This window comes from Vulpes lagopus, chromosome 6 (assembly GCF_018345385.1).
Source record: "Vulpes lagopus strain Blue_001 chromosome 6, ASM1834538v1, whole genome shotgun sequence".
In the NCBI taxonomy this organism is placed as follows: domain Eukaryota; kingdom Metazoa; phylum Chordata; class Mammalia; order Carnivora; family Canidae; genus Vulpes; species Vulpes lagopus.
The window spans coordinates 97554805-97577705 of NC_054829.1; the positions used below are offsets into that span (position 1 = coordinate 97554805).

At 46.6% G+C, this 22901-nt stretch overlaps 1 protein-coding gene across 2 annotated transcripts; it reads right to left on the reverse strand.

Moving 5' to 3' along the window:
- Positions 1-1075: 1075 nt before the first annotated feature.
- C6H4orf54 (chromosome 6 C4orf54 homolog) lies at positions 1076-22305 on the reverse strand. Of its 2 annotated transcripts, XM_041759619.1 has the most exons (3): positions 17330-22305; positions 11008-16489; positions 1076-2392 (listed from the first exon to the last, which is right to left on the reverse strand). In XM_041759619.1, the coding sequence occupies exon 2, from the start codon at positions 16454-16456 to the stop codon at positions 11045-11047; it is 5412 nt and encodes a 1803-aa protein (XP_041615553.1). In that variant the 5' UTR covers positions 16457-16489; positions 17330-22305; the 3' UTR covers positions 1076-2392; positions 11008-11044. The 2 variants fall into 2 exon arrangements, with proteins under 2 accessions (XP_041615553.1, XP_041615552.1); XM_041759618.1 differs by having other exon boundaries at positions 11008-22305.
- Between the last annotated feature and the right edge of the window lie 596 nt (positions 22306-22901).

Here is a 22901-nt window from a genome sequence, read left to right on the forward strand (position 1 = left end):
GCAGCATTGGTTTGGTTTTTTTGGTTTGATGAAATAAAGAACCATAAAATTATCAATAAACACTGTGGTATTCATAGAACATTATTTTTAAAGTTACATTTTTAAGCCCTTGGACATTTACTATGTACTTGATAACTTCTTAGAGTATGTGGCCTCTCTGGTGGAACCAACAAGTGAAAAGTTCTCTTTTCTTTCCTAGTTTCTGTACTAGTTTACCTCGGTTTGAGAATTTAAGGCTCAGATCTGCTGGTGATAAATAGTGATAAATAGCTTATGGGGTCCCCCGGTCCTTGGTAGGTAAGAATTCTACCACATTTTCTAGGGAAGGAGATATCTCTCTTTTTAAAGACCTTGCAAGCAATTGACTACTCAATATGATCACTGATTATGATCACTCAATATGGGCATGATTAGCCTTTTCCTAAAAGTCACACGTGGTTTTAAAATAGTCTTTGTCGATGCTGGTACTATCTCCACCCAAATCCTAGATCAGTTTTGCCAGATGTGTTCAAACACCTGAGAATTCATGGTGCTTCTTTGAATATTACAGGTTTGAGATCTTTGAAATTGACTTTACCTTCTTTTTTCAATATTCAATGACCTCATGCCCAGCCAATCTCTGGATAATGAGGAGCAACTGGTGCTGTAAGAGAAGCTCTCCAGTGGTGAAAAATTAAGTCAGTTCTAGGGCAGAGCTGCTGCTGTACCTGGGTAAGAAGACCTCTGTGGCCAAGGAATTAAGCTTTTCCCAATATGGTACAAGGGCATCGTGTCTATGGCCAGGGGCTGTTTTATATTTCATGCTTCATTTCATCACTCATCAGTGCGTTGATTGAATTGTGACCAGGTCTGGCTATTCCTCCCTCAAACCTTTTCTTCTACCCAACAGTATTTCTTTTTAGAGCAAGATCCCTTTAAGGAAGGTGCTAAAAGTGAAATTGAATTATTTTTCCTAAAGGAGTCTGAGATAGGAAGCCTAAGTACAAAGTAATGAGATTATATAAATCATATAAAAATTAGTCTCAGGTTTTTACTCAAATCTTCAGTTATGAATAGCATAAAATGCTATGGCTTCAAGAAAAAAATTTTAAATAGAAACCAAGACCAATGAGCATCAAAATCTAAATTAAGGATCTAAAAAAAAATTTACCAGGATGCCTTATCTTTGAACAAGTCAATAGATAAGAGGAGATTCCTTAAAGAAAGCCTGGGAGAACCTTCAAGTTATTCTCTTTTAAAAGTAAGGACTATCTATTCCAAAGTATCGTTTGTTGGATATATGTCAACACACTTATTAATGATGACAATCTAAATATTTATCTGTTCAATCAGCTCTTCAAGATTCACTGTGAACACTCACTAAAATAACCTTCAGAATTGAGTTACGACTGAGGCAATATTGAAAGTCGCTGAAACATTCTGTGATTTGGATTCTTGACATCTCTTAAGCCCATAAGGAGCAAGTGTGGCTGGGCTGGAGAGCATCAGAGCCACGGAATCAGTTTACATTCCACTCTACTGCCCCAAACAGGCCACTCCTCAAACTCCAAACAATCTGTGAGAGAGGAGCATGCAACTATGCAGGAAGGGAATCACTAAAGAAGACCAAAAAAAGGCTATCCACTCATCATAAAGATCAGATTCCTGGAGGAAAATAGGCATGTTATACCTTTCTGAGACTAAGAACTTAACTTTAAACGCAATCGCTGGCTCTTTGCTATTTCAAGCCATTCTATCTTAAGGCAACAGATAGTGTCACGGCATTGTACAAATGGGAAAATCAAAACAAAGCCCAAGAGTCAAAGCCACTATCTTTCACAATCCCATTTGAAATCATGCTAAACCCAATAAAAGAACATGTAGAACGTAACCAAGGGAATGACCAGGTTTGGCTGGTATATAATTCAAAATGTAGACCCACCATATTTAAAATCGAACATGTGTTACAGCTCTGGAAGCTAATCCTCACGTATTCTGAGAACCTCCAAGGAGATCTGTGATCCAGATTATTGATCTGCCGGCGTGGTTTACAACAGAACCAACCTCATTCTGCCGTATGTTTTGATTGAGCTATGAAAACCCTTAAGGGATGGCTTGCCTAGTCACAGGGACAGGAGGGAAAGATGAAGAGAAAGCTTATATTCTGTTTTAAAGTATAAAAAGAACCTGCTTTACAGGGGAAAACTGCAACCATTCACTCAGCTTAGTAACACTAAAATAACACAAACTGTCTTTAACAGGGTTGTTCAGGAAAATATAGAAACTTACACACTTGGTTTATAAGAAGCAAAAACTAAGAATAACACATGTAGAGGAAGTTTTTCAGCTGAATTCTTAGTGCTGTTACAACGCAACCTTCAGATTACAGAATAATCCATCTTCTGTCTTGCTCCTATAAACAAACATAGTCAAGGAAAAGATCATTAGTTCTAAAAGTAAATTTCACTTTTCAAGAAGCAAGGAAAATGTCAAGATACATTTTATTTGACTATTTGGCTAATTTCAACACTGATAATGAGGAAGCTCCCATCTCAAAATGTGTTTGGGAAATGTGTTTCTAAACGTACTTAGACATTATACTGACTTCAAGAAAGTGCCCAGAGTGGAACCTTTCTTTGAGACTTGAATTAAATCCAATCAACTGTTCAAAAATGATTTTATTTTTTATTTATTTATTTATTTATTTTTTTAAAATGTGAGATTTTTTTGGTTGTTTTTTTTTCTTTTTTTTCTTTCTTTTTTTTTTTTTAATTTATGATAGTCACAGAGAGAGAGAGAGGCAGAGACATAGGCAGAGGGAGAAACAGGCTCCATGCACTGGGAGCCCGACGTGGGACTCGATCCCAGGTCTCCAGGATCGCGCCCTTATCCAAAGGCAGGTGCTAAACCGCTGCGCCACCCAGGGATCCCCTCAAAAATGATTTTAGAGTTAAATGTTTAGGTTCATTGAAATCATCCATAGCAGAGATAAAAGTGCAATAGATATGTTCCTAAAACATCATGCAGAAATGATATTTAAGCTAAAGAGAAATATTTGAAATTTACCATGAGTTAGTGATCTCGTTGAAGAACTAAACTCTATATTGAGAATTCTTATAAGTGAATGAGCACTACTTAAGTTACATAGAATTTCATACAGTGCATTTTGACTAAAATGAGATACACTGATTAGAGCCTTTAACTTAGTTAAATCCATTCTATCACAAGCATTGACAAATTCAAAGGCCTACTGAAAATGAGCCCTTTCTGCCAATCTTTCTATATATATAGGATATCTACTAAAACTTTGCCTAAAAAAACATTTTTTTAACATTTGGGAGTTGATATTTGAACATAATATTATGAAGACAGAAATAGAGTGGCCTACAGGTAATATTTGTTAGGGATTAAGAAGACTCTGTCATGTGAAAAATAACCTCTGGGAAGTATCAAATAACAGCTATCTAATCAATTACATGCAATCAGAGTAGCTCGGCAAGGGATATTTTAATCCTGTCATCTAAAAATTGGCCTGCATTAAACATGTAAGAAAAAAAAGTCTATAAGGATAATTATGATTATTGGGACACCTGGGTGGCTCAGTCCATTTAGTGTCTGCCTTTGGCTGAGTTCATGATCCCAGGGCAGTGGGATTGAGCCTCCAGCCCCATGTGGGGCTCCTTGCTCAGTGGGAGCCTGCTTTTCCCTCTCCCTCTCCCCCTCCCCACCATGCTCTCTTTCAGGCATGCACACTCTTTCTCTCAAATAAATAATAAAATCTTTTAAAAAAAGAATAACTATGATTTCATAGGTATATATCTCATGGTTTTTTTGTTTGTTTGTTTTATTCTTTTGTATTTTATATTGAGGAATGACCTTCAAGATGAAAGGGGCTGTGGTAGGTTTGGAGACTTCTCATTTGCTAAATTTAAGTTTTTGAACCTTAAGACATATAAAGCATCAACAGGAAAAGAAAATAGAATTAGAAGGGGAGGAGAAGAAAATAGAAGACTTAGAAGAGTTATTTCAGATTCAGGGACCCAAGGATCTGACAACAAGTCAGGCTGACTCCATCATAAGGCAAGATTTTGCAAAGATGCCCTGAGCGGATGAGAAGGATACAGGGTGGTAGTGGGGGCGGGGAGGGTGCAGACAGTGGTGGGGAGCAGTGGGAAGCCTACTATAAGACAATGAGAACAGTCTGAGAAATGAAGGAGAAATCTATTTATACAATCTATTGGGAACATTTTTAGGGATCCATGAACTGGATATCACCTTTTCATTCATTCACAGGACACTGGTTCTGCTTACATTAACTTCAGAGGAATTTGACTTGAAATTTTGAAAGTCATGAAGTTGCTCTGACTCCTATTAAGGAGAAAATAACAAAACCCACCAGTTTTGCCTATCAGAGGATCATGAAGAAGTCAGTAAACATGAGAGGGATGACTATACTATGTCACCAGGCAGTTTGCCTGCATGACTTCCCATGATTATAGGATCAGAACACATGACAGAGTTCAGCAGGGATGCTCGGTCAGATTTTCCCTTGCTCCACACAGACCTGCGCCCAGACAGAGAGGAAAATCACTACATGCAGCTGGAAAGCTATATTCAGAGTTGTATGACATTCTGGAAGGCCTTGGTACTAGAGTATCCTGACGTATGGCCAACTGGCCTGCCCCAAGAGATAAGCCAGCTTGAAGGGGCCACAGGGCTCTGGGTATTGCCTTCAGTTTGGGGAAATATAAAGCACTCCCTGATGCTGCCCTGGAAATCTGCATAGATAAGGGCCACTCTTCTGCTCTGGAAGGGGCCCCTTCATGCCCCTGTTCTGAGGCATGCAGGAGGAGGTTCTAGTCTCCAAGGGAGATTGAACTCTATGTGCCATGAGCTGTTTGTTATGTCTTTTTTAATGTTTTTTTTTTTTAAGATTTTATTTATTTATTCATGAACGACACAGAGAAAGGCAGAGACATAGGCAGAGGGAGAAGCAGACTCTCTGCGGGGAGCCTGATGTGGGACTCGATCCCAGGACCCCGGGATCACAACCTGAGCTGAAGGCAGACACTCAACCACTGAGTCACTCAGGCATCCCTGTAATGGTTTCATAAGTCAGTCTTCACAACACTCCTACCAGGTATTTCCATTTTACAGTTGAAGAGACCAAGGCCCAGAGAAGATATGTCGGTTGTCCAAAGTAATACAAGCATTTGAATTTGAGCCAGGGCTGCCCGACTGCAAGGGTGCACATACTTGACCTTTAGTCCTTCAACTACAGTGTATGAACCCCATCCCCAGCCCTCCCCCCACCGCCCCCCGCCAATGGAGAGCCACAGCCACCCCGAGAAGTTCTGAACTGCCTTTTATTCTCTTCAAGGCATAAGATGTTCTAATAACCAAGGACAGCTAACTTTTTAATCAAGAGAAAAACACACATGGAGACTTAGTATATGCTAGATGTTGCCAGATTCAGGGTCAGTTTGTCACCTGATTCTCTTCCCCCTTTGCCTAGGTAAGGTAAGAGGGACAATTCACAACAGGAAACCAAGGCTTGGAGGCCAGAAAGCAAAAGAAGCATGCATACAGGGGTCACCTGTGAGAGCATGGCCACAGAGCTTGAGGGCCTGGATTGCAGGTGATCTGATTGTCTGGGACAAGTGATCTTTCCATTTGTCAAAGAGGAATGAAAAACAGTACCCACTTACTTTAAGAATCAAATGGCATGGTATTAAGTCTTGAAATATAATAAATTATGAATACACATTAGCTATTATTTTTCATTTATTGTTAAGTTTGTAGAAGGTAGAGAAGAAAATACAAAGGCTATCCAATCATGGAGAAAGGCACTCAAGAATAAGCTGGAGGGAAGCCACAGTCTCCAGAAAAAGGGGCAGCCTGGGTGGCTCAGCAGTTTAGTGCCACCTTCAGCCCAGGGTGTGATCCTGGAGACCCGGGATCGAGTCCCATGTCAGGCTCCCCGCATGGGGCCTGCTTCTCCCTCTGCCTGTGTCTCTGCCTCTTTCTCTCTCTCTCTCTGTGTCTTTCATGAATAAATAAATAAAATAATTTTGTAAAAAAAGCAAGGAAAGATGAAAAAGACATCAGGAAGATAGTAAAATAAAAGAGCAGCTAGAGACAATAATGGAGAGAGGAAGCCACGACTGAGTTACGGGAAAAAAATAGAAATAAGCAAATTGATTCAGGAATGTAATTATAGAATGAACTACAAATGAAATGTGGCACTTGCAGCCCCAAGTGCTGCCACCAGGTCTCCTGCACAAAGGTACAAAGAATGTGCAGGTGAGGGAGCACCTGTCCTTTAGGCGACCAGTGGGTGACAAAAAAAAAGGGGGGGGGAGGACAGGGGGAAGAAGCAAAGTGGAGCATCACACTAAGTCCACCAAAATCGAATGGGAAAAGAGAGACCGTAAAAGGGAATGAAATCACCAAACAAAAACTAAAAATGCAGAAAATGGTAAAAATTAAATTCTCAAACCAACGGTAAGGGAAGAAAGGGGTGGGGAATGAGTGAGTAGGACAGACACCAGGGCCACCAAAGAAGAATTGCCTGAGGGAGAAAAAGAGAAGGCGATATGAAGAGCAGGTGAGAAGCCAATGGGAAAGAGATTGTAGTGTAGGATCATTCTGGTTTTTAGTCCCAACTCTGCCCTCAGGGACACTGTGACTTAAAAAGGATCACTTAACCTCTCTCTGATTCCCAATTTCCTCCTCAATTTTTTTTTTTAAAGATTGTATTTATTTATTCTTGAGAATCACAGCCATAGGCTGAGGGAGAAGCAGTCTCTCTGCGGAGAGCCCTATGTGGGACTTGATCCCAGGACCCCAGGATCACAACCTGAGCCAGAGGCAGACACTCAACCACTGAGCCACCCAGGTGCCCCTCCTCCTGCAATTTTAACCCAAGGGACAGGCTGTGATGATCTGAGGAGCCCTCAAGGGCCTCCTTAGAGCTCTACAAAAGTAGCTGCCCCTGTTTCCAACCCCCCTCTCTCTCCACTTCAGCTTCTGCTCTGTGCGGCTCCGTTGAGGGGGTGGAAAGAAGCCGGAGGATGTGGAAGCAAGAAGAAAAGAGAGACCAACGTGTAGGAGCCACGTAAAGTGCACTCAGAAATGAAAAGACAAATGGATCAAGTCCTCTAGGGAAAAAAAAAAAAAAAACCAGACATCCAATGAAACAAAACAATTGCATGACCTTTTGTGACACAAGTGTGGTTGCCAATTAAAGTTTTCTTTTGTTTTTATTACCGATTTCTTTTATCTTTATGCCCCCATGAATGGCATTTGTGATCAAGTCTCAATACAAGTTTTAAAGCAAAAATATGGCTTTATAAGAGGATAGGCAGGAGAAAGCATGAGCGTGAATATGTCGGGGAGGGAAAAATAACAGCTCTGTGTGTTGGACGATAGAAAACTAAACCCAAAATAATCTCATCAGGAAAAGCATCAAAGATTCTGTAACGTTCAAACCAAAAGTCAACAAACAACAAAAGCCTAGAATAGAAAAGTTGTGACAGAAAAGGAGAATATGTGGAGTTTTGCAACTGGTGTGCCTAGCACAGTGGTGTTTCGCGAGTAGGCTCCCCTTGTGACCACTGGCCACTCGGCCACTGGCTGTGAACTGCCTCCTCCATTTACCACAATGTGTGACATCATTACTAGGAAAGGGTAAAGTAAATAATATTGCTAGTTATCTTCTTAGCTAGGCTGTGACATGACAAAGTGAGAAATGCTGCCACATTGACCACAGGAAGGCGAGAAGCAAGAAAGACCCACCTGTGAAAGCAGAACCAAAGGGAAATTCATAACCTAATAATCAGAGAGAGATCATGGCAGCTGGTTCTGCTCAGATATACACAGGGGGAGAAAGCAAAGCTCCCTGTTACAATGTGTAGCTAAAAATAGACAATGAAATTATTATTTGAGCTGGAAGGAATCTTAAAGGTTAAGACAGGACTTGAATCCTGGTCTCGCAGTTCTGTGTGAACGGGTCTGTGTCCTCCAGCTGGAGTGCAGGCTCTCAGCCTGTGGGACCATACCAAGTCACATGGGTGTTGACAGCCTCACGGCAGAGTACACTGTGGCTGGTGGAGCGTAAACAGGTAATTCATGTTCTTTGGATGAATGAAGGAATGAGTGCGTTCCGCTCAAACATTCATTTTATACAAATGTCCGGAGAGGCACAGAGTAGAGTCCAGGTGTCCTGGCTGCCAATACCAAGCTCATTATGTTTCTTTGCTATCCTTCCTTTGTTCTAGGCCTCCTACCTATGAGGGCACAGTGTGACCCAGGAGCAAAGAGCCCCTTCTGCAGGTCCTGGCTTATCTCATTCCCTGGGATCTCGGCAAAGCCATTCCATTCTAAGCTGTAGTTTTCTTCTTTGTGAAATATTGTGATTGGATCAAATCACTGGTGTGACTTCTTAGTTGAAAAGGGCACACAAACTCCTACTCTATCTCAAGGAAAATCTCTGAAGTCAGTTTGGGTTTTACAGGAAATCTTGAACTGAAGCCAGCTTCCAAGACTTCTCATCCCAACCATCCATATGAGCATCCATTGATCAATGAGTGTGTTTAGTGTAATTCTTTAAAACATATCTGAGCAATATTTACAATTTTTGTCATATAGGACAAAGAACTGCACACTTCTTTTTTATGTATCTGACTTTCTCTGGAAAGCAGCATAGAACTTTCAGGAAGGTAAGTTTTGAAGGATTCTAGTTAGTTATCTGAGTTTGGATATTAGAGTTTTGTCTGTATACAAAATGCTAATCGTTAGTTCCTAACTAGTCTTCTTCGCTTGAGAAGCCAGCTTCTGCACTTCTATCTTTAGGGCTGTGGACTAAAATAAAAGAGTGTACTTTCAAAAGGGAAAAACTTTAAAAAAATTACTGTTCAAATCTCGAACACTAAAAATTTGGATTTATATCTGTGTCTGATGGAAACAACTCCATGCCTAATCTCTCCAGACTCAGCAGATGGGAGAAAAGCCAAACGCAGCTGCTAGAGGGACACCAGGCAAGCGTGTGCCCGGTTGCTCCCTCCTCTATGCCCTGTCCTCTCTTCCCCTTGCTTCTGCACCTCCAGGGCTCACACAAAGGCCTCACAGGATTAACTGCCCCAAAATAGCTTTAGGTAAACATACCACCTGTCCAGAAGATTAAAACATTTTTGACTAGAGGCTACTCTTTTCTTTCTGCAGAACTAAGTGTCTAATTCTGAGCCTCTTCCATATGCATACTGGATTTTTTACATTGAATAAAAGATGTAATAAATTTGCCTTTAATCCCCACACTCCCTCTTTGTGATTATCATACACTGCCTGTTGCAATCTCTTAGAAAGGAAGAATTCCAATTATCTATTTCTAGAGTGCAAGGAAAATGAGGCTTGTGCTCTCACCTGAACTTTTAGAGAAAGACCCAAGGATTTTTGAACATTGGCTGAAAGTCTAGAAGTCTAATAAACACAATGCATAGTAACAGTCCCTGAAACTGAAAAAGGTTTCCTACTTTGCAATATACTATTATGTCATCTGACATTCAGGTAAATTGTGAGGAGTGGATATTATTGACACATGAGTGTCATGAGTGCTAGAGAGTTTGCATGTCCAAGAACACATGGCTGGTGAGGAGAGCAGGCTGTGTCTCTAATTCAAAGCTCCCACTTCCCTAATTTAAGGCTCTGCCATTGCACAAAGAAACGATGTTCTTCTGTTCCTTTTCAGTTCAGAAAAGAGAAAAATGGTTTATTCCTTTCATACAGGCAGAGAAAGGGTTTCTTTCCTCTCCATCTCCCTTCTTGGTTCAGCACGATCTTGCCAAAAAGTGGAAGTCCTAGAAGCGTCCATGGTGCCAACACATTCTATCTAAGCTGAAGAGAACGGGGGCGGGGGGTGGGGGGGAAATGAGAGGGCAAATTTGTGCATACACTGCGGGCACCTTTGTGCTCCTATCTGAAGGCCCCCCTGTCTTATTATGTGTTTGACCTGAAGTTTCCTGGTTCAGACAAGCCAAACTCACTTCTTTTCATGTTCCATGGACTGTATTTACAGCAAGGATTCTGGTCTGTGAATGTGGATTAATTAGGGTGTTAGGAATCTATTTTATTTGATTTCGTTCAAAGGGGGCAAGTGTAGGTTAGTTTCCAAAGGGTGAGAATGCAGATATGAAAAGGAGTGTCTTACAGGGATCAGCAGCCGAACACAGTGGACATGGTCTGCTCAGCAGCCCATCCAAGGAGCCATTGCAGCTGGAGGACCGCCCCCTTTTCAGTCAAGCGTGTGTGTGTGTGTGTGTGTGTGTGTGTGTGTGTGTGTGTGTGTGTGTGTGTAAGTGTGTGTGTGTGTGTAAGTGTGTGTGTGTGTGTGTGTAAGGTGTATTAAACTATATTGAACTCGCCCTAGGAAAAAGTACTCTAATTATCCAGAAACAGAAAAACAAGGACTTAAAAAAACTTAGTCCCTTTGTGTAAGAAATGTCAAAAGACAGAAGAAGTGGCCGAGGGAGAGAAGCCTTTCTACAAAATTTTAGAAAACCTCCTAACAAGAAAATGCCAACGTGATTCTCCCTCCTTGTGAGGTGGAATTAGATTAACGGTGTTCCCAGTGATCCCTCGGGATATTCAGGCCTTCTGTCACTGGGGCTGCCAGGAGTAGAGTGAAGCTCACTCCACCAAATCCAGACAGGGTTTTCAGCTCTTTCCCTGCCAACCTTCACCAAAGGCTAACCTGAGGAATCCAAGGTTCACTTCCCTCCTACTTGCTGGCTGGTGAGAAAAAATACTCAGGCAGTTTGAAAAGGTCAATGGGCAATGGGTTTGAAAGGCTGAGGAGTGGGAAGAAGAGGAAACTTGGTAAGAAAATTAGCTCCTTAATCATTGGGATGGGGTTTTGTTCTGTTCTGCCAAAATGCCCCTTTCTACAGACAGTCTCTTCCGCCACTGCAAACACAAAGCAATGGGATTGCTCTTAATCCCTTGAAACTGATTATCAAAGTAAAATTCACTCACCAGCAGCTGCTCCATTCTGCTTTCTGGTGACTGCTCATCATCTGTGTTCTACCACAAAGCTCATGGTGGTGCCATCAAAGGAGGGGGGGGCTATGATCCTTGGCCCCAGGGGTTGCGAAGTGATGCTGATGACAGGCTTGCCGTGCAGCTGGGCGAAGCCTTTGGCCCCCACGAGCTGGGATGTGGCTGCTGGGGCCGAGGAGGAAGAGGAGGCAGGAGACTGACCAGAGGCCATGAAGTATGGGGCCTCAGTGAATGTCGCAGCTGCCTCTTTGCTGGGGGGCTCTGCCGCCATGGAGGAGAGCTCGCTAGCCCCTGGAGTGTGAGCAATTGGCGTGGGCTGCAGGGCACTGGTGGGCAGCACCGTGGGCAGAAACCCAGGGTAGATCATGTAGGTGGGTCCATAGGCCCCAGGACTCAGGGCCAAGGGAGGCACAGGGAGGGACATGGGAGCCACAGCCTGCTGCTGGGAGGTCATGGGCACGTCCACATACTGCCCTGTCTCAGGGTCAAAGAGTCTTCGGGTCATGGGCTGTACTGGCGTGTCTACCAGATAGTACTGGCCGGTCGTCACATCCAGGAGCATCTTGCGCTGGGTCTGCTGGGGCTGCGGCTGCTGGAAAGGGTCTGCAGGGACGGGGGCTGGGCCTGCCGGTGCTGGGGCAGGCATGCTGGGTGGGGAGAAGCAGAGGACCTGGGGCTGAGCTCCCTGCAGGGTGAACGGCAGTGGCTGCTGGTGGTAGATGGCAGTGGGCAGATGCTCAGGGCTCTGTGGCCCTGCGGGGGCAGCTACTGTCTCCCTGGGGTTATCCGGTTTGGTACGCCAAGCTGGCCGGCTGGTTCCACTGACCTGAGAACCTTTGGGACTGCTGGGGACCTGACTGCGGGCACTCAGAGGGGGCAAGCTGCAGAGAGTGGCCCCTGAGGAGGCTGGGGGCCCCTCCCTCCCAGCCCCGGGCCTGCCAGGAAGCTCTCCCGCTGCAGAGCTTCCTTTGAGAGGGATGGATAGGTAATTCTCACAGTCACTATTGTTCTTTTCCAAATTGCTGCCATTTTTCCTATTGGTCACCTCCTCGGGAGGTGGCCGCGTGGCCGGAGAGATCTTGAGGGACCGGAGTCCCTGTGATTTGATGCCCTTGGCTGCTGAAGGACTCTCTGGAGAAGGCCCTTGGGGGAACTTGCCAGCGACACCCCCAGTTTTCTGGGTGCTGCTGGCACTCACTGTGAACACGCTTCGGTTACTGGGGAGTGGTGGGAGGGGCTGCAGGGGCTGGGTTCTCTCCGCATCCTTGTGGACTGGGGGGATATAGAGGGATCGAGGCCTTTCCCTGGCCAGGTTCTCAAAGGCAGCTGCCCGGGCAGACACGCTCTCGGCGCTCGGGTTGGAGTTCCTCCGCTGCAGACGTTCCCCGGGGCCCCCACGCAGCACCACCCCGCCTTTGTTTCCCGTGCCCCGCTCCTCCGGCTCACCGGGTCGTCTGGCCAGCTTGTCTGGGTCCCCCTCAGCACCCGAAGCCCCTTCCCTCTCCTCACTGGCAATGAGCGACAGGACATGGCTGTCCATCATCATGGGCAAAGGGTCACTTTTGCGCTTCCACTCATTCCTGTTGAAGCTGTACAGCTCTTCCATGGACCTCACGGCGGCAGTCAGCTTCTCCAGGGCATTCCGAGATGGCTTGGAGGCTTTCCCTTCCTCCTTGACCTCCTCCTCCTTGGCCTTCTCTGGGGTCTTCTGGGCAGAAGCCTTAGAGACGATCTTGAGCACAGGCAGGTAGGAGCCCTGCTCAGGCTTATTGGGGGCAATGGTGGCCACGGGCAGTCTGCCGGACGCCCTGTGAACCAAGACTGTCCCTTCGGGTGAGGACGAATTCAAGAACCTGCCGCCGCCCCCTTTGCCTACGTTGTCCCTCGGCTCTCGGTCCATGCTATCTTTGCTATCTTCTCTCTGGCTCACCACCGCCTGGCACGTAATCACTATGGGGGAAAGGGATCTGGATCCGCCCCCTGCAGCAGCCAGCTGCCTGGGTTTGGGCCCGGTCAGCCCCTGCTCTGGGGTAACACTGCCCTTGTCGCTGCTGTCCCCTGACCCTTTGATTAGCTTCCTGACATCTCTCACCTGGTGGAGGGGGCCTTGGGCCTTGGACTTGTCTCTGACGTCTCTCACCTGGAACTGGGGCACTTTTTCCAGGTTGTCTCCCCGGAAGAGTTTCTGCTGCTGCGCCCTGCTGTTGTCCTCGATGGTCTTGAAGAGGTTAGAGGCGCTGCCACTGGCCAATTTGGGCGTGAGCAACTTGGCAATGTTGAAGTCGGAGCTTGGCTGCTGCACGCTCCCCAGGCGGATCTTGATTTCGGGAGCCTTGGGCCGGATCACCGCGGTGGACGCGGCTTGGGCCGCGGGGTACTTGGTAGCCTGCTTCCCCGGCTGCTTGTCCTTGGGCGTCTGCTGGATGTTGGGGACGAAGAGGCGCGACATGATGGTGGACTTGCTGGCGGAGATCTCTCCGAGGTCGGCCCTCCAGTCGCCCCCCTTGGGAAGCTTCAGCTTCCCGACAGGGGCTTTCTCCTCCCTCTTCTCGGCCTCCTTCTCCTTCCAGGACCGGAATGCGCTGTTCTGACTTCGGAGGAAGATGCCTTTGACCGTCTCTGATGCACTCTTTTTAATTTCACAGACTTCTTCGGGGTGTCCGTCCGCGAAATTTCGGCAGGAGCCCGCATTGCTCTCCCGCGGGGCGCTGGCTTTGAAAACGGGCGATTTGGGCTCGGCCGCGGGGCCCTCGGCACCTGCATCGGACGCGCTGACCACCGTGTACTCGGAGCCCGCCTCGGAGTGGCGGGAACTCTGCCTCTGCAGGCCCCTGTCCCGCGGCTGCCTCTCCCCCCGCGCCGGGCCCTCTGGCTCCTTGCAGGTGCCCGAGAGGTTATGCTGGGATGTGTCAGTGACTTCTCCCCTCTCCATCTTGAACTCGTGTTCCCGCTGCATCTTCTTGGAGATGACATTCTTGAGCAGACTGGAGGCAAACTTGGACTTCTTCTGGGGGCCGTCGGCGCGGGAGGCAGGCTTGCTGCTCTCAGAGGCCTCGGAGCCATCGTCCGTGTACACCGAGCCGGGGCCCTTGCCAGAGACTTTGGTGGTCCTGCAGGGCCCCGTGGCCGAGCTGGCTTTGCTCTCGCTGCGAAAATTCAGGGGCTCGAGGAGGGTGACCACGCGGGAGCCCGTCTGGACCTGCTTCTGGAAGCACAGGGGCGTCTCCACGTGCTTGATTTCCCCCTCGACTTTGCTGACCACGAACTCCAAGGCTTTGGTCTGGGACTTCTTGGCCTGGATGTAGAGCTGGTCTGCGGTGGTCCTGGCCCCGCCGCCCTTCCTCAGACCTGCGGCCACCGAGGCCGCACTGCTCCTGAGGAGGCTCTGCTCCACCCGGGCTCCAACACCTCCGCATTTCAAGTCCAGGAAGGTCGACCACCGCCCGAAGCCGACTTCGGAGAGAGTGGAGGACTCCCGGGAGCTGATGTTCAGGGCCTCAAAGTAGGGGTAGGCAAGGCTCCGGAAGGCCCGGGAGGTCAGGTTGCGCACCTCCTTGTCCGCATCGTCCAGTTCACTTACGGCACTGGAGGCCCCGCTGGAATAGTCCACCAGCTCCTTCGCCCGGATGGCCCCGCACCGGGTTTGCAGGCGAGCAGGGACAGCGATGAATTTCTTTGCATGGTCCTGAGCCACGGCTGCAGCCGGGTCTTGCTTCAGTGAACTTGAATTGTGTTCAGCAGCTGTAGAGACGCGGAGGCTCATGTCGCCTTCATGCTTGGCAGCATAAATAATGTTTTGCTTTGCACGCACGTTGCTAGGCTCATTTATAGCCCGGGAAGTCGGTTTGATTGATAGGAGGATCTGGCTTGCTGCACTCCCACAGCTGCTTGCGGCGGTGGCGGCGGCTGCCCGGGAAGCTGCCTCCGGGGGCTCCAGCAAGGGCTCGCTCGGACTGGCAGTGCCAGGCCCAGCGGGTGGGGGCGTGGGGTCACTGTCAGAGGGGCCGCTGCCCACTTCCGTGCTGCTGGTGTGGCGACCGCTGCTGTCCGCGCCGGGGCGGGCGGGGTCACTGCTGGTGGGGCTCGGAGTCTGGGTGGCATTGGTGCTGGGAGTGGTGCTGAGGTAGCAGCTGTTGTCGTCGTCGTCCTCCTCCTCCTCCGTCGGGGTGGTGACGTCCCCTGGGGTCTCGTCGCTGCCACCAAAGGAAGCGTAGTCCACGAATGAGTAGATCACGTTGTTGTCCTCGAAGTCCCAGCGGGAGGCCAGTCCCACGTCAAAATCCATGTCCTGCTCCACCTCACTCAGCTGGATCTCGTGGGTGGTGATGTAGTGAGCCTCCTCATTCCTGGGGGGGTCCCTGCTGCCCTGCGACTTGGCAATAATGTCCCTACACTCTGTGCCATCTCCCCCTCCTCCCCCCCCTCTTCCTGCCCCTCCTCCTCCTCCCCCTCCTCCTCCTCCTCCCCTGGGCTGGCAGCTCACTGCGCTCTCACCACTGTCACTCTCAAAGCCTAAAGACGAAGACGAGGTGGCCAGGGCCCCTGTGGACGTGGTGGTGTCATCCGTCTTGGAAAGGCCACCTTCTGCTTTGTCCACTGGGGAGGAGGAGGAGGAGGAGGAAGAGGAGAAGTTGCCGCGGCCGGCCGTGCCGGGGAGCTGGGGTCTGGAGAGTTCCGAGGAGGCAGGCTTCTTCGGGGGGGCCGGAGCCTGGCTCTCTTGACCGCTGGGTTCATCCTGGGCTTCCTCCCTGGGACCCCCAGGGGCCCCCTGCTCCCCGGGGCGGTGCTCCGGAGCAGGTGTCGGGGTGCGGGGACTGTGCCCCTGGGCCGCGGCCGAAACGCACATCTCCACGTATTTCGCTTCTGGCTGGGAGGAGGCCGCTGGCCCGCTGCTGGGTGGTGGCCGCAGCTGCTGCCGCCGCGGCTCCTGGCTCTCCCGAGCCGCGCTCTCCCGGCCGCCCACCTCGCTCAGGCGGGCCCGGGGACCCCGCTCAGGGGTGGCGGCTTCCATCCTGGGCCCGCGCCTGAGATGCAGCGACAGGAAGAGGCAGCGGGGAGCGGCGGGGCTGGGCCGGAGGGGCTGCAGAGTGGCCCTAGGCAGGCCCCCACGTGCCCCGACTGCGCCCAAGGCTGGAGGCACCGCTGCGCGCGCAGCCACCACCTGCCAGCTCTTCAGCCCCGGTGGCGGGGCCGGGACGAGCCTGAGGGAGGTGGGAAGGCTCCCGGATGCAGAGGCAGAGGTGGCCGGGGGCCCGGGGGCTGCTGCTCGGGCCGAGACCGGGGCCAGCTTCCCGTGGCTGAGCTGCTCCGTGCAGTTGTTTGCCTGGCACCGTCGGCGGCCGCGAGGAGTCTGAATGCCATCGGCCACGGAAGGAGCAGCATCTGTAGGTCGACCCAGGGACTTCCAGAAATGAAAGGAAAGCATGTGCTGTTTCTTGTGAAGCCTGTCGTCCCTTTCCTGGATGGGGCGAGAGTGGGTCACGTCATTCCAGAAATATTTTTAGTGTCTATTCCCTAGTCATACTGAAACCACACTTGAGGGTAGAGAGAAGAGGCTCTGAAAAGACAAGGTGGAGGGTGGAGGGGGGCATGGGGGTTCTCACTCAAATCAACCACATGCCCTGCGGAATCTCCTAGAGAGGTCTAGCAGGTATGAAAGGATTCTTTACTCGCTGCCATCATTCACTCCCACGTCTGATTGAATGGGTTCTCCCCCTTGTTCTTAAATAAAATCCAAATTCTGCAGTGCGTTTCAAACGAATTCAGGACAATCCAGAAAGATTTCAAAATCTCTCCTGGGCATATGGTAGGCTTTACCCTTGCCTCAAAAATCTCTGCATTTTCTTTTTCTTTCATCTCAAATCAGATGAGATCTGGTAATAAAACTTTTCGGAGGAATAAAATATTCCATCCCTTTTTCTCCAAAGTTACACTCTATAAAACGTAATCTGTCTCAAAATAGAATCCCTTCTAGGATCCTTACCGTATTGACTGGAAGTATGAAGGGGCAATTTTCAAAGACTTCAGACATAACACTTTAAATAAACTTTTACATAGAGTCACTAAAAAGGAGCACATGGGGTCAAAATGAACACTACTTCAAATCCCTACAGTATCCAATCGATCTCAAAAAAAAGGAAGAAGAAAAGTTCCTTAAACTTCTAAAACTGTGGCAAGACCATAAACCTTCAATTAAATATAGCCTGAGCTGCAGCCTCATGATTCGGTTTCGCTGGCTGAGTTCCAGACCTGCAGGGCGTGGAGTCAAAAGGCACAAAAGAACAACGAATACACTTACCCTTCATGAGTACAGTGCAGCTTGGAGGGAGGTTCAGAGAGGAAATGTGACCCGCTGGCATGCCCCATGGACACGAAGCCAAAGTCCTAGTTCACTGGCTCTGAGGTACATCCATTTCAGATAATTTAGTAGTTACGCAAGTGAACTTGCCAGGCACCCCACGATGGGGGTTCTGTGCTGGCCACCCTCAGAACAGGTCCTTGGGTGCTATCAGTGGAGAACCACGACACTTGGTTTTGGTGAGATCTGGCCCTCACCACCTGCCAGGCCCAGTTTCACCACTATACATAGTCTATGTGTCACTTATGCCGACTGAATAAAGCACTATTTTAAACATCCACATTTGTGGGGAACAAAAATAACATCATCACCCATCCCCTTCCAACATGAATGCCACCCCCGCACAGAAAAATGTTCCTTCCTCTGGATAGGCGTGGGGTAGGTATGGAGTGGGAGCCCCTAACGACTGAAGAGTTTACCTTCCCCTACTCAAGATACAGAGAGTACAGGCCTGCCGTTCTCCGCATGACAATTTGCTTCTGCCCGCATCATTGCCTTTAAAAACATGGCATAAGGAAAAGACTGGAAATATCAAGTATCATAGTATGTGTATAAAGCCAGAGCGCTAGGTGGAGAGTAAAAGCAAAAAGGAAACAGAAAGAAACAGATAGAGGGAAAGCAATGGGATGAAAGAACAAGAAGCAAAGAGAGAATTTGCTAAATTTGCGACCAGCTTTTGGGTTAGGGAGAACCAGACTTAATGGCACAGAATCCTAGATTTTTAATGATAATAAAAACTTAAAAATAATAATCACAACTAAGAGTTATACAGTGCTTACTGTGTGTAGGGAATAGACACTTAGGATTTGAAGCACTTTTAGATGTGTATGTATTAATTTCTTTAATCCTCATAACAACCTGACGAGTTAGGTAGAGTTTTTATAGTTAGAAAAGCTGAAGCACGGAGATGTTAAGAAATTATGGAGCAGGACTCACACCCAGGCAGTCTGGCTCCAGAGCTTGAACCTGAACCATTATGCTGCAGAAGCTTGCTGGCTTCTCTGCCCAAATGCTCTCCGTGGCACCAAATGCACAATTAGGAGGGAGCAATGCATCTATGGGCCATACACACTCCAAAGAGGAATAGAAGGCAGCATTTCTGCCCGTCAAGGCAATTCGCGCCTAAGGAGGAATTTTCCAGCACTTTCCATATGGCCCTGTCTGTCATGATAACTCGATGTATTTCAGCAGTTTCTCCTTGCAGTTGGCAAAGTACAAAATTGGAAGGTCAGATGTCCCGGGTGTAGGTTAAAGTATAATTGCTTAATGCCTGAAATTATGAAAACCTGCTTCCAGACTCTTGCTTCCTCCAGAGAGCACAGCCCTAGCCAAAGCGCCCCAAGAGACAAAAAGAGAGGGTTATCCTAAAAGAGGTACTTACCTTCACATTCTCTGCGCAGCAGTTTTCCTCTTCTCTAACTAAATGAATTAGGAAGAACTTGTAAGCAAATCTTTTTCAAATACAGTCAATTTCCAAAAGGTAAGGTTTAATCCAAATCATGAATTCTATTTAAAATTCAGACAAGCAGGGAATTCAGAATAGGATAGACTCTATTAAAAGATTGAAAAAAAAGGAGACAAAGAAGAAAGAAACTCATAAATGGAAAAACAATAACCGATTGTAAGGTAAAGTCAACACAATTAAGAACCCCAACCTGCCTGTCCCTGCATTTCCAGAGTTCTCTGTCAGTATATATTACTTTGAAATACTCATTTGGTAGCCATAGAGCCTTTTATTCCTTAATATGACTATAGTCATTTTTTTTTTTTTACAGATGAACTCAGTGATTGCCTATCTGATCTCAACTCTTGAGCAATTGACAGTGACTAATATTGCCAGCGTTAACCCGTGTTAAGCAAGCATACTTGCTAGACCAGGCAAGGTATATTTGTTAGATAACTTTATATGGGATTTCAAAGAGCAACAAAGGAAATGACTCAGTGTCATTATTTTTATCTCTGCAGAGAAAGTTCTTAGCATTCCCTGAAAGTCTTGTGAAATGTATCACAGTATGAGAAACTTTAACATGATTAAAGAAATTGAGAATGAAGGCCAAGCTATCCACCATTTGGAAAAAGGGATATGGTTATATTCCAGGTCTCTGACAGTGGCATAATACAATAGACAAATATATCATTCAAAAGGAAGAGCACTTTAGCAGATATAGACTACTAGACCAGAAATAAAGAGATAGGTTTAAACTTGGACTCGAACCAGAAGTCAGACAAAAGATTTACTAACCACAGACATTCTCAGGCTTCTCTGGATTGCAGTAAGAGGGAGAGATTTTCTGATTACTTTGAATTCTGTGTAAGGGTTTCCATAATATACCTGCACATTTATTCTCAAAGACTGATGTGAGGGAGGCTTTTCTGTTGGACGCTGCTTAATGACAGAGTGTGGCCAGCTGTTTCACCTCCTGGCCCAGGTAGGCACACCTAAGAATTACATCTGAAGGGAAGTCATCGCGTTATTTTTTATTTTATTTTAACTTGTTTTTTGGCTGGGTGTGCCAAAAAGTGTTTAGTTGTGTCGTTACTGAGGTTATGTATGTAGTTACTGAGGTAAATATATGCTCTGGCTTGTTTAATCCTCTCAGAAACACCACGAGAGAGCAATGATTATTCCCATTTTATAGAGAAAAAAATGTAGGTTAGTGAAGATGTGTAGCTGCGTGACCTTGCCACAGCTAACAGTGCTCGAGCACTGACTGCCCAGGTCTGAGTGACTCAAGCCCACCGCGCTCAGTTGGTGATTGAGCACTGGGGCTGTGAGGTGGAGGTCACACAGGCGTATTGCCACTGCTGGCCAGTTAGCCATGCCACAGCCTCAACCAGCTGCCTGTGCATGGCACCAGCTGGTCACCACAGAGTCCAAGGAAACGGAGTGGCAGGATTAGTGTAAAACTATCCCTGTGAATAAAAAAACAGCATGTACCCTGAGGATGAATAAGTAGCACAATCTACTTGGGCAAAGAAGAGCACGTTGTAGCATCGTGCCATGGGCATTGTAGATGCCACCCCTCGGCTATGCCCTTAAAACTTGGGAGGACAGGAAGAAACACTTCACCACCAGAAATAAAACTTTGACACTCAAGCCTGCGCACAGAGAGCGGAGGTGGTGCAAAAAAGATTCCTCACTTTTTTTCCCCTCCAGTCGGGATGGGTATCAAGGACTGGCTCCTCTCTGGTCTCCCACCCAATTCCCCCTCTCCTCTCTCAGTGGTCTCCTAGACCCTGCCCTCCTTTTCCCTTCTTCCCCTTGGCTCCTGACAAAACCTTCCATCTGGTTCTCTCTTGAGGGAGTAGTGGAGATTTTGGTGTTTCAGATCTTACTGTGATAAAAGAAAATTATCCTTCCCAGACCAGCCTCAAAGTGAAACCCTGACGAGACAAATAAACCTTCCTCTGTGTGAAACTGACCACTTTGAATAGCCTTACTCTGTCCGTTTCTCCTGACTCGCCTCTGGGTTATCCCAGCCCGAAGGAAGCAGGGTCCTCCAGGGGGGAATTGCTAAGGGTCTGGGACAGCAGGTCCACAAAGATGCATCACTAGGCTTTAAAAGTTACTGGAAGTTTTTCCAGGTTGGTGTTAAAACACACTTTAAATTACCAGTCAACTGAGCTGCCTGTCTACAGAATAACACGAGTGGCATTTCTGTGATTTTAGACAGGAATTTTTTTGTCTTTTAATTCTTCATATTGCATTTTGGGGGCTGAAATCACGTTTCTGTTTTGTGTTCCTTTGGGAAATATTTCCCTTTCTCACATTTCTGATTTCAGGCTTCAGCAATTTCAAACGGGAGCCTCTGAAGATGCACTTAATATTTTATTTTTCAGCTTTTTATTTTCTATGACTATTTGAAATATTATGAAAATTGTTTAAGATCTTGTTTCTTTCCTTGCTTCAAATCTCACATTCCAATCTGCTCAAAACTCAAGTGTCAAGATGCAAATTAAGCAACTTTTTGGAAAACAACCTGACAGTTCCTATCTATCATGCAGAATAAGAATGTTAGGGTTAAATAAGGTATGTACAGGGATGTTTATTGCAACATGTTGTGATAGCAAGAAATTGGAAAACAACCTAAATATCCATCAGTAAAGGAATGGTTGATTGATTAAAGTGCATGCATGCTATGGCACATTGTGCAGACATTAATTCTGCAGACATTAAATGAATAGGAACATATGCTTCGGTCTTGAAAGAATTTCCACAAAAAGAAAATTACAGACAAAAATGTATTAGTATGATTCCATTTCAAAAATAACAGTAATAAAACTCATTAAGGGAAAGTATAGTTGTGCCAATAGAAAATGTATAGTTGCATAAACACCAAACTAACTGTTTTTGTGTACTGGGAAGGTAAGATTGAACAATTACTATCAAATTTTCTTTTATGCAGCTTGGTGTTGTTTGAACTATTACAACAAATATGCTTTTCTTTTGTAATAGAAAACACAATTTTATTTTAGAAAAATTTTACTTTTCTATCAACTTTCTTTAAGTTAAGCCCATTCAGCTTAGAATTGAAGCAAAGACAACTCATACAGGGGTAGAACAAGAGACATTCACACCTTCTGCCCTCCTCTCTCAATGGTCTCCTAGACATTGCCCCCCCCACCGCCTTCCCCCACTCCCACTTCCTTATTTTATTAATAGGGTGGGAAGTTCAGAGAATTTAAGTAACTTGCCCAAGGTCACACAGCTATGAGTAGTGGAGGAATACTAGAATCCTTTCTTCTGATGCCAAATTGAATGCTTTCTCCCATATTGCTCAAACCTGGTCATCAAAGTGAGCAAACAGGAGACTCAACTTCATTCTCAAAAAAATAGGAAAATAGGATGGTCCTTAACCTCCACGTGTTTGTGGTCCTTCCAAACTTCTTGTTGTGATTAAGTTCTAATTTCAAGGCATTATGGTCTGAGAATATACAGGGGACTATCCCGATCTTTTGGTATCGGTTCAGACCCGATTTGTGACCCAGTATGTGGTCTATTCTGGAGAAAGTTCCATGTGCACTTGAGAAGAATGTGTATTCAGTTGAGTTTGGATGTAAAGTTCTGTAGATATCTGTGAAATCCATCTGGTCCAGTGTATCATTTAAAGCTCTCGTTTCTTTGGATATGTTGTGCTTAGAAGACCTATCTAGTATAGAGAGAGCTAGATTGAAGTCACCAAGTATAAGTGTATTATTATCAAAGTATTTCTTCAGTTTGGTTATTAATTGGTTTAAATATTTGGCAGCTCCCACATTCAGGGCATATATATTGAGGATTGTTAAGTCCTCTTGTTGGATAGATCCTTTGAGTATGAGATAGTGTCCCTCTTCATCTCTCACTATAGTCTTCAGGGTAAATTTTAATTTATCTGATATAAGGATGGCAACCCCTGCTTTCTTTTGAGGACCATTTGAATGGTAAATGGTTCTCCAACCTTTTATTTTCAGGTTGTAGGTGTCCTTCTGTCTCTTGTAGACAGCAAATAGATGGGTCCTGCTTTTTTATCCA